This window comes from Hippopotamus amphibius, chromosome 5 (assembly GCF_030028045.1).
Source record: "Hippopotamus amphibius kiboko isolate mHipAmp2 chromosome 5, mHipAmp2.hap2, whole genome shotgun sequence".
Taxonomy (NCBI): domain Eukaryota; kingdom Metazoa; phylum Chordata; class Mammalia; order Artiodactyla; family Hippopotamidae; genus Hippopotamus; species Hippopotamus amphibius.
The window spans coordinates 34,406,428-34,418,657 of NC_080190.1; the positions used below are offsets into that span (position 1 = coordinate 34,406,428).

At 37.0% G+C, this 12,230-nt stretch overlaps 1 protein-coding gene across 2 annotated transcripts in view; it reads right to left on the bottom strand.

Annotated features, from left to right (window-relative positions):
* HELLS (helicase, lymphoid specific) overlaps positions 1-5,871 on the bottom strand; it is a 42,886-nt gene extending 37,015 nt beyond the window's left edge. For both annotated transcript variants that reach the window (XM_057736311.1, XM_057736310.1), the window contains exons 1-3: positions 5,681-5,871; positions 5,131-5,252; positions 293-415 (exon numbers count right to left, since the gene is read on the bottom strand). In XM_057736311.1, the coding sequence (XP_057592294.1) occupies positions 293-415; positions 5,131-5,252; positions 5,681-5,711 (276 nt within the window). In that variant the 5' untranslated portion in view covers positions 5,712-5,871. The remainder of the gene's footprint in view (positions 1-292; positions 416-5,130; positions 5,253-5,680) is intronic.
* Between the last annotated feature and the right edge of the window lie 6,359 nt (positions 5,872-12,230).

Here is a 12,230-nt window from a genome sequence, read left to right on the forward strand (position 1 = left end):
GCTTATGATTCCATTTATGTAATATCCTAGAAAAAAACAATCCTAATTTACAGTGACAGAAAACAGAAATCAGTGGTTGTCCAGGGCCAGAAACAGAGATCACTGAGAGAAGAGAACTTTTTGGGGTAATAGAAATGTCCTTTACCTTGTTTGTGCTGGTGGTTACACAGGTCAAAACTCATCTAATTCTAAACTTAAAATGTGTGCATTTTATTGTATGTAATTTATATATCAATAAAGCTGGCTTTTTAAAAATTTAAGCTATTAGCTATAATCAATCACATATACATACCTCTAATTGCTGCTGTTCCATTTTAGTCAATAAAAATTTGGAGTAAATATTGCTTTTCTCAAGCAAATGCTGAAGTCTACGATATCGAATGTCCACGGACTCTCTATCCCAAGACATGCGAGCCTATCCAAAGAGAAAGTTTCCATAATTATTAACATTTTCTGACATACACTGATTTTTTTGCATAAGGTGTAACAAAGTTGACTAAACAACTGCTCTTTAGGTTTAATATATTTCCTGTAATTAATGAAAAATATTTTTATAGTATTAAATTCACTTACTGAAAGTGGTTACCTTCCAAACAAAAAACTACAAGAGCTAAAAAAAAAAAAAATATGATTCTGGGATTCAACAGGCAATCTGGTAAAATACAGCTTGGCTACCAAAACACTGAAATTTCAGACACTGTATATGGTTACTGGCATCAACAGAACTGAAGGTCCATTTTCAAAATATTTGAAATTAAAGTTAGTAAATATTTAATTCAAGTTGAATTTAAGTTTTTAAAAAACAAAAGGATTTCAGAAAAGAAAAATTTTATATACCAGTTTTATTTGAAAGAGCACTGGAATTAAAAGAACCTCATTGGCTAGGGACTAGAATACCTAGCTTTAGAATTTAAAAACTATATTGTCAAAATATTTCAACATACTAAATCTGTTTATCTCTTACAAGCTTCTCTCCTCCTCAGTATTGTGTTGCCCAGGCTTTGCCCTTACCTTTTAGCTTTCTTTTACTCTCATACTCTTAGCTTTATCTTTCACTTCTATATACCTTCCATTTACAAACCTCTGCTTTCCACATTATTTTTACACACCATTTATTGATTTGTAAGAGTAGACAACAGTCTAGTGGCTGAGGAGGACCCTCTCAATTCACAGTAAAAGTTAAACAGTTTAAAAGAACAGTAACAGAGGGCACAAGAGAGAAAACAAAAGCAATAAACAGTATAGTTCAATGGTCCACAAACTTTTTTTTGTAAAAGGGCAAATATTTAAATATTTGCATGATATGGTTTGTATTGCAAATACTCAAATCTGCCTTTGAGCAGTTATAGACACTATGTAAACAAAAGTTGTGTTCCAATAAAACTTTATTTATATAAATCGACACAGGCCAAATCCAGTTCATAATTTACCAACCAAATACTGTAATCTGAACTCAAAAGAAAAGCATTAAGTGGGCTGAAGTCAAGTGAGAGCTGAATATATGCAAATGTTACTAGCCAGCAATTCCACTCTTGAGTGAGCATGTGTGTTTGAAGTAAGTTTAATTTAGTGGTTAAGGCCAGACTCCAGTACACACTAGCTTGCATTCCCCAGATGTTATATCATCTAACTTTTCTTTCAAAAGAAATTTATTTTCTATTACAAAAGCAGTGACAATAAGATACCTAAGAATAAATCTAATGAAATAACACATGCACATTACAAGAAAATTAAAATTCTTTTAAAAACCATCCATAATCTTACCCATGCAGGTAATCTGTTAATATCTTATAAAACTCTATTTTCAGTTCTTTTAGGACAGTCTTTCTTTTACTATTACCAATATACTACTATGATTATAATAGTAAATCACTGAATGAAACGGATTTTACAAATGAGATGAAATTACTTAAGACTGTATAAAAATGAATTCCTAAATTTAATTTTATATTTTAGTTAAAATACTTTGTGCTTAATTTTTCTGCTGCCTTAAGTCCTGTTCAGAATAAATCAGCATACATTTTTAAAGTAATTAAAGCTTTAAGGTGCCATTATGGAACAATAATTTATAATAGAATATGCAAATGGTTAACCTTTAAACTCAGTCTTCTGTATTTCAAAATAACTTTGTAGTAAATCTTCTCATCTATCATTATTCTTTCTTGACTTAATTTTGTTATTTGTTATACTAAAGTAAATTGTAGCTTCATCAGTGGAAAGTATTCAATACTGAGTGCCTGGTGGGAAGCTTCTCTTGATGAGACAGTGAGAGAGTATGCCAATGGACACCAAGAGCAATAAATTCTCCACTGTCTACCCCATTAACTCTCTCAACCCCAGATTTTTTTTTTTTTTGGCTTAAGGAGTTCTATTTCAGGCTACACAATATGAACTGTTTTCCTTTTCCCTTTCCAAGAACCCTCACAACTCTTACCTTTTCCCTTCCCCCACTACATAGACGTTAATGCTACTCTCAAGTCTTCTAGACTAACAATGACTTCTTTCAAAAGGTAATGCAGGTGAAAAGTCAAAGAAAATAACTGTAGCAAATGAATGTCAAAATCCTTCTCCAGGCTCTTAACAAATCTTCAAATTTCCTAAAGCAAAGTAAATGCTTCTCATTGAGAACTTAAGCTAGCTCTTCCTCTCTTAAGTATTTCTAAATATATGCCCATAAATACTGTATTCTCCCAAAAGAAAAGGAATCATTACTTTTGTATACTGAATTTTTTGGCTCCAAAGACATGTAAGAGAGACACTTATTCTTAGAATTTTCTCTATAGCCACTGAGGGAATCATGTGTAAGTGTCAAGGGCAAAAAGTAATCAAATTCTTTCAATTACCTGTACAGAAAAAGATATGTAATAACAATGAACCACAATCCAGCTAGGTTTTTAGCAAATTACACCCTTGTACTAATGGGATGAGCTGTATTAATGGAAGGACTGAAAAATGGATTAAAAATTGCTATTTTAAGTTCTATGATGCATAGCTGCTAAAGAAAAGCTAGTTGTACCATACTTATCCCTCAAGAGTAACAACTGCAAAAAATTTTAGGATTGCAAAATGTTTGTTCCAAAGCTTAAAAAATTTTCACTGAAAGTAGAGGCTATTTTGACTCCTAGTTGAATCAGCAAATACTTGTGGTACTATAAATTTTGACAGATCTTTTTTATTTTTTATTTTCTTTAATATTTTGGCTGCACTGCACTGCTTGTGGGATCTTAGTTCCCCAACCAGGGATCGAAGCTGGGCCCACAGCAGTGAAAGTGCATAGTCCTAACCACTGGACTGCCAGGGAATTCCCTGACAGGCCTTTTTTAAATATGAAAATAACGTTTCTTCACTTGAACAAATGCGTTCTTGAAATGTATTCTTATTATACCTCATGTCTTTCTTCAAATAGCATTTCCTTATCCAACAATCTTCATGGGTTATAAAACTGAACTACACTACTCAAAATTAAGGGTTTATCACTCAAAAATCTCTGAAGTTGATTCTACTCTGGATCATGCCCCAGGATTCATCCTTTACAATTCACCTTGTTATTAGCAAATATATTTATTCTATTTATATAATCATATGTTATGTAATATACTATAAAATATTCTTTTACCTTAGTTAGAAATTCAACAGACATTTACTATAGCCTACTATTTGCCAGGTGCACAGCCTACAAAAACAGAACAATGTGATGTGCCCTCAAGAAACAAAGTGAGGAAGAATCAAGTAAGTAAGGATAATTCTGAGTAACAAAGTACTACAGGAATTCACAGAATGAGTAAAGGTGGTTCAAGGTTGACCTCCCAATTCTATTAAAATTTGTTAACATATTACCTTCACCGATTGCGGTCAACTACAGTTGATCAGTAATAACGGAACTATTATTTACCGGAGTGAAAGTATAGCAAGGTGGTTAAAAATGTGTGAATTCTGGAACCACATGGCCTACATTACTATCTTTGTTCTGCCATTTACTAGCTGTTGGACCTCAGGCAACCTCTAGGTGCCTCAGTTTCCTCATCTGTAAAATGGAATGAAAATAGAACCTACTTTATAGAATACTTTAATAAAAATAATAGTATTCATAGTTTAATAATAGTAATCAAATGAGCTTATTAATAGTATCTACTTGATAGAACAGTTGAAGATTCAATGAGTAAAATACACCTACAGCATTCAGAACAGTGACTGACTCACAATAAATGAAGATGAGGTGTTAATGCTGACGAAAGAATCATTATTGTTGACATAAAATAGCAGGGAACCAACTAATTCATTACTTGCCTTTGGAGTGCATTATTCCCCAACTTGAGTAGTTTTGTAATTACATGGAGTTAATTCAGTATTAATGTCCTTACAGAGGTAATACTGTTAAGGACAAGAGCTCTGGAGACAGCCAAATTTGAGTTCACTAGTGTGTGACCCGACCCCCAAGTGGCTCAGTTTCATCATATGTAAATGGAGATAGCAAAAGTACCTATAACCATAATACTGGGAGGGCTAAGTAAATTATTACAAGAAAATCATTTAGTAGGCAGCACAAAAGAGGTAGTAGGTATCATTCTTCTTATATATGCACTAATGAAGCAACGGGGTGGCACAGTACTCGAGTAAAATACGCTTAAAAACCGAAGTTTTTCAAGAGGTTAAAAACTGCTTTTAGTAATCTACAAAATACTCTGTACAAGAAAACCGCAAGGATAACTCGCCATTGAAAAAGTACAATACATTTTAAGCTAAAGGATTTTACTTAGCAATAGCCCAAAAAATGAAAAAGAAAGCAAAAAGCAAGTTGATCACTTAGGTGGAAAACAGCACTGTTAAAATTCACTAAATAGAATTCACTAACCAAACTCTAGAAGAATTATAATGACTGAACGAGCAATTTGAAATGCTCACTTAAGAGAGATGAGGCCACTTTACAGACCAAGACTATATGTGATAGAAGCATCATTCAAAGCTCGTGCAAAGGTTTCTTAAAAATAGCATCGGTAAACACAGATAAACGAGGAAGCCCATTTTAAAGTTGATGAAAAAAAAAAGACTAGTAAACTTAAGCACAAAACCACACCCCCGAGGACGCATCAGGTTACTACTTAACGACGATGAACTTGAGGCCTAAATTACCTTTTCTAGCATCTTCCGCTCTCTCTCCAGCCCGGCAGCTTCAAGCTGTTCTTCCTCCTCTAGCATGGCTGGGGTAATCACGGCCGTCTGTGGTTGTTCAACCATATCTGGAGCTAGGGACCCTAGACGGTGACAAGGCTTTTAGAACGCAGCTTTAAAAAATGACCTCTCAAATTCCGATTAAACAACCTTCCTCCCCTTCCCAGATGCATTTGAGGCAAAAGATGAAGACCCAGGAGGGACGCCAGCATCACCTCTCAGAAGACTTAAGTCTTCACTATGTCAGCAAGTTACCTAGACCCCAGTTTACAAAAGGGGATGTGTCTGGGAAAACGCAGCTCCCCAGCGTAAAATCTCCTATACCATGCAAATATGAGCAATTCCGGGTGTCCCCCACTCACTCCTCACAGAAAGGGTAACCCTCCTTTTCTCCTCAGTCTGCCCGCGGTAAGCTCTCCCCGCAAAAGCTCGGCTGCAGTCTCCATGCTGCTCCCCCACCCCCGCCCCGGACGCCGCCGCCCGCTCCGGGAGGCAGGTTCTCCTCACTCACCGCCGCTGCTCGCGGGCCGCTGCGCCGGCATGGCTGGACACACGCTCCGAAACCAGGTGCCCTCCCCACAGCGCCTGCAACGCCGCGCGCTAAATTCTCACAGCCGCTTGCCGGTCCCAGTCTCCCGACCAGGTGACCAGCCAGAGAAAAACGCGCGCTTCTCCTTCGCGGGAAAACGCCGTCATCTCGCGATACTTCGTGCTCCCCACCCCGCCCCGCAGTCCCGGAGGCGCGAGATTTGGCGAAGTTTGCTTCTCGTCAGAACCCACTTCGGCGATGGTGAGCGTTTACGTGGACCTCGGGCTTGGGGAAACTGGGTTCTACTGCAGAAGTCAGACTTTAACTAGCTGTGATACTGGGCGAGTCGGCCTGCCGTGGAGGGCCCGGTTTCCTCACGTAATTGATGCTGCTGTTGCACTATGCAGACTTAAGTAACGCTCTTAACAGCTTTGCAAGGCATCTTCACACACGGGCTGATGTGATTAAATCCTGCCAACGGATGATCCTTTATGTAGAAAGATGAACTGAGTATCCAGGTGAAGATGTCAGAAACAAATATAGCCAACCTTTGCCACCATCCGCAGTTCACATTGTGAGTGAAGATTCCCCGAAATGACCCAGAAGAGGGCCCTTTTGTGGCTGGGAGAGGAGAGAGAAATAAGATTAGAGTTCTTGTTGAACAGTTGTTTCAGAATAAGGGAGAACTTAATGCAGTGATAAACCTACGGAGTGGCCAGTAGAAAAGACGTAAGGTTCAGGAATTCAATAGACCAGGTATTAGAGAGGGCACCCGAGGGGAGGAGCTGGGCTTCTCTTGTCCCTGGTTTTCACTTCAGCTTCCAATCCCCCCTTTCTCGGCCGCAGTCTCTTTTAACAATTCTTGTGCCACGCCCACGCCCCAACCTCAGAATTTACGGTATACCTGCCATGTAACCATCTGTTTCCTCCATTTCTGACTCCAACAATTTTAATAATTGTACAAAATTGAAGGGTTTACGATGCACGTCCCTCATAACCATCTTCAGCAACCTTCGTAACACTGAGATTAGCAGAGGAGACTGTTTTTATTCCTACATTATAGGTGAGAAAACTGATGCTCACAGAGGATATATTAACTTGCCCAAAAGCCTACAGTGCACTTTGTGATAAAACAGTAGCCAAACCCAGGTCTTCTGAAAACTAGTTCACTATTAAGATAAATTATAACCTCCATTAATAATTACTCTTAAATCATACCTTTTCTAATCAAAGACAATAGCTATGTCTCACATAACTAAGATTTTTGACCTTCACCAAACTAACTCCAAAATTTTTCCCCTACTTTTGAAACACTGCTTTTTACAGGGTTTTCCCCTAATGTACTGAAAATCTTTTCTTGTTCCCTCTTTTGAACTTGTCACCCACCTCCCCATATCTTTCCTCCATCTATTGCTTTTTCTCTACATACTTTGTTCCTTGCTGTATCTGCTCTATAGACTTCAATGATCAACTCAAAGCCAACGACTTCCCTTCTAATTCCTCAGAGGTCAAATGGGAAAGATTTATCCAACCACAAATGGGATGGAATCCAACTTCACCTGATTCTCAAAGGACAGAAATCTAACATCTTGGCCCCACACTTGACACAAGTTGCACTGGTGTATCTCCTGACACGTTTGTCACTGTGCAGGCCTCAAGAGTAGCGATGAAAAGTTTTGTTCATTCACTTTTTTAAGGGTCTACATTTAAATATCATCTGGGTACCTGTAACTTTTCTAGGTGCTGTACAGCAACGAACCAGACAGACCAGATCTCTGTTGATATGGAACTTACATTCCAGGAGTTGAGGCAAATACATGTGTGTGAGAAATACTCTGCAAAATATTGGAATACAGTGGCATGAGGGTAACTGGGTAGTTACTTTAGACTGAGCAATCAGGTATCTGAGGAAGTGACAGACATTTAAGCTGAGAATCAAACGTCAAGCAGCCAGCTAGCCAAGGGGGAAGAATGGTCCAAGCAGAAGCTACAGCTAGGGCAAAGAGAATAAGGCAGGAATAAGCTCGGGTATGTCTGAGTATTAGAAGAAGACCAGCATGACTGAAGCAGAGTTGACGAGGAGGTGTGGCACAGAAAATCAGAGGTAGACTGTCCAGACGAGCCACAAAATGTCTTCTTCTTCTGGAATTCTGAATGGCTTCTCTATCCACTCAATCATAGAAGTGAAACAAAACAGTCAAAAAGCAGAACCACTGCTCCCTCTTGCTTGGATGGCCCCACTTCCTGCCCACCTCACAAAGTAAACAATAGCTACAAGACAGAACTCCCCTTTCAGATTCCCAACAGCAAACTTACAAACCTACTGCATTTGACACCTTTTCCACTTTCCCTCATCATATGCTCTGGCTGCATCTCCCTGCAGCCTATTCAGGAATCAGATTATACATTACCCTATTCATTCTTTATTTCTTAAACCTCTACTGAATATTTTTCATTACTACTTAAATACTTGAACACACACCAGTAGTACCTAAGGAAATCAATAACTACACATAGTCAAATTTAATGGACATCTCTCAGTCCTCATCTCAACCTTATTGCCACCTGACACTATTGATCACTTCTTTATGGAAACACACTTGGCCCTTGTTTTTTCTGACCCCCACACTCTCCTGATATTCCTGTTTCTGACCTAGTTCATTCTTTTCTACCAATCTAGTTCATTCTTTTCTACCCAATCTTTAAGTGCTGAACTTTCTGAGTGAACTAGAAGTAATTTGTTTCTAACTAACTGCATAATCTAATAAAAATATTTTAAACGAAAGGTAAGTTCACTGAGCAATAGTCCAAAATACAAACAATCTATTCATCTATATCTAATATGAGTAGTGCCAAGCGCTATTTTGGCCACTAGCAATTCAGAGGTGAAAAAAGACAAGACAATGTTTCTGAACTCGAGTTTTCACTGTAGTGGAAACAATAGACAACTATATAAAATAATGTCAGCTAGTGGTAAGTAACAGATAACTATAAAGAAAAATGAAGTAGAGTAAGGTTATGAGACTGACAGAGGATGGGGAGAGAAAAGTCCAACTCTCAGTAAGTGACATTAAGTACAGACCTAAATGAAAAGATAATATAAACCATACAAAGACTTAGGCAAAGAACATTTCCAAAGGAAAAGCAACAGGAAAAGCCCTTAGGTAGATAGGAAATTGGAAGATTGAGAAATCAGGTCCACAGTGAAGTTAATAAGGTTGAGTGGCAGTTGAAATTGTAGAGATAGACAGAGACTAGAATAAATAGGAACTTGTAGAGCAGGATAAAGAATTTGGGTTTTTATTCTGAGGAATGCCACTAGAGGGTCTTAAGCAAGGAATAGGAGGATTTGATCCACATGTTTAGAAGATCATAAAACATACAGTCTAATTAAATGTTTGATGAGAACTGTTTACTTTTTCAAGGGCTCATGTAAGTGCCTTTAAAAATCAAATCAGAAGAACTATTATAACTAAGCTATGACAAATTACCTTATTGCAACACAATTTATTTAAAAATCACTTGGTGGGCTTCCTAGGTGGCGCAGTAGTTAAGAATCCGCCTGCCAATGCAGGGGACATGGGTTCAATCCCTGCTCCAGGAAGATCCCATATGTTGTGGAGCAACTAAGCCCACTGCCACAACTATTGAGCCTGTGTGCCGCAACTACTGAAGCCCACATGCCTAGAGCCTGTGCTCCGCAACAAGAGAAGCCATGGCAATGAGGAGTCCGCGAACCACAATGAAGAGTAGCCCCTGCTCGCCGCAACTAGAGAAAGCCCGTGTACAGCAACAAAGACCCGACACAGCCAATACATACATACATACATAAATACATAAAGTAAAATAAAATAAAAATTACTTGGTATAATTTAAGACTAAAACAAATCCTATCATCGAAACACTTTCCAATTTATTTTCACACTTTAAAGCCCAAACACAGGCATTCAAAGCCTTTTACAATCTACAAGAGTTTTAATAAAGTTAATACTTCCCTTTTAAAGTTTCTTAAAAATATAGAAGCTAAAATTAAAAGCCTTGGGATTTATGCGATAATCAGAATACATCATTTACTTACAATATTATCAATACTGCTTAGACCAAAAAAATTTGAGGCTTCACTTTCTGCTTTTATAGTATCCTTTTGTATGTTATACCTGAAGATGAAAAATGAGAACAAACATATATACCCCATTGTCGTCAATTTTATATACTCCTTCACGTCCATATTAGTTTATCATTTACACTTGTATTACAAAATGATTTTTCCAAATATATTGCAATAGCACAAGTCATTTTACCTTAAATAAAATGGAAGTACTGTTTACTTAAATGTTCAACAAATGAAACCCTTTTGCAATGCAATTTTTTTAAAGTCAAATTTCCTCTTGTAGTATTTTAGAAAATAAACCCAACCCACAGAATAAAATGCATAAAGTAAAACTTCATTAATTGGAACCAAGAGAAGATCAATGTGAATGGTAAAATGTTCGGAAAGAAACACAGTTTTGCTAACTTCCCAAGCCTTGAAACTTTGTGTAGCCTATCAAGATATTAAGAGGCAGTGCTAGGCACATAATCAGGGCTTAACAAGTGTTCCTGCATTCATTCAAAGTACCAAGTAGCTCACTTCTACCGCAATCACACTGTTAGTAAACAAGCAATATTTTTTTAAATTGAAGTATAGTTGATTTACGTTGTGTTAGTTTCAGGTGTACAGCAAAATGATTCCGATACACATATATATGTGTATACATATATCTTTCTCAGATTCTTTTCCATTATAGGTTATTATATTTACTATAGTTCCCTGTGCCATACAGTAGGTCCTTGTTGTTTATTTTATATAAAGCAGTGTGTATCTGTTAATCCCAAACTCCTAATTTATCCTCCCTCCCTTCCCCTTGTTAACCATAAATTTGCTATGTCTGTTAATCTATTTGTTTTGTAAATAAGTTCATTTATATAATTTTTTTAGATTCCACATATGTTGTATCATCTATTTGTCTTTCTCTTTCTGATTTACTTCACTTAGTATGATAATCTCTAGGTCCATCCATGTTGCTGCAGATGGTATTATTTCATTCTTTTTTATGGCTAATATTCCACTGTATACATATACCACATCTTCTTTATCCATCATCTGTTGATAAGACATTTAGGTTGCTTCCATGTCTTGGCTATTGTAAATAGTGCTTCTATGAACACTGGGGTGCATATATCTTTTTGAATTAGAGTCTTCATCTTTTCTGAATATATGCCCAGGAGTGGGATTGCTAGATCACATGGTAACTCTATTTTTAATTTTTTAAGGAACCGCCATACTGTTCTCCATAGTGGCTGTACCAATTTACATTCCCACCAATAGTGTAGGAGGGTTCCCTTTTCTCCACACCCTCTCCAGTATTTACAATTTGTAGACTTTTGATGATGGCCATTCATACCTTGTAGTTTTGATTTTCATTTCTAGCAAACAATATTTTTTAAAGGACAAGGCTTTCTTCTCTGTCTGAAGTGGCTCATTTCCCTGAAATTAAAAACAATTTTTTTAATCTTTTTAAAATCTATTTAATTTTTGTTTTTACATGTTGTGAAACAGTGAAGTCCAAATTAATGGTTTTACCAGTGTAGGGAAGCAAAATTTGTCACCCCAAAATGTGTCTCTTTGGTGTGAGGATTAATTTAGGCTGATTATTTTTAAGAAACAGAAGACTCAGAAAGTTTTTCTTGTTACTGCCCCCTTAACTGCGAAAAAAGAATTTTGATAGAGGGCCTGTTCTGGAATAGAGCTAAGAATATGGGCTAGGTGAGGTGGGGAAAACTCAGCACAGCCTAGAGATCACAGTCAGCTCAGTGTACTGCAAGGCCCAGCAAACATTTGTTTACCAAACATTTGCTTTTCATGGCCACATGAACTGCCTCCCCCTTTGAAGTCTCAAACCACTACCTTCAACATCCTCTTTGGTTTTCAGCTGAAGACAGTATTTAAGGTGAGAGTTTCAGTCATTTTGGTGAGTTACTCAGTTTTCCTGGTTCACGCCCATGTACGTTATTAAAATTTTGTCTTCTCCTGTTAATCTTTTAATGTGTCTCATGTCAATTTAATTCTTAAACCTGCCAGAAGAACCTAGAAGGGAAGAGGACAGTTTCTTCCTCCCTGATACAACATTTGGAAATTCATATTTTGGCCAAAATCAAGATCATATAAATTCAATAAGAAAATCACTTTTCCACCCAGAGGTAAGACTTTTTCTGACATTATATATGTCAACCATCACGGCAAATTAAAATCTGATTTTCCATTGCCACCTCACATGTTTTTTGCCTCTTTTATACCAATCTCTGCTGTCTGAATGTGCTCATGGAATACAAAATAATTTTAGCTTATCCAAACAAAAATAGGAAATGAAAAATCGTAATAAACCATACGGCATTTTAAAGTAACAAATTATTCCATGATTATATGTTTTAGTATTATGATGCTAAAAAGCTGACTGTTTTAGATAAAAATAGTATTAGTTCCTAAGCTAAA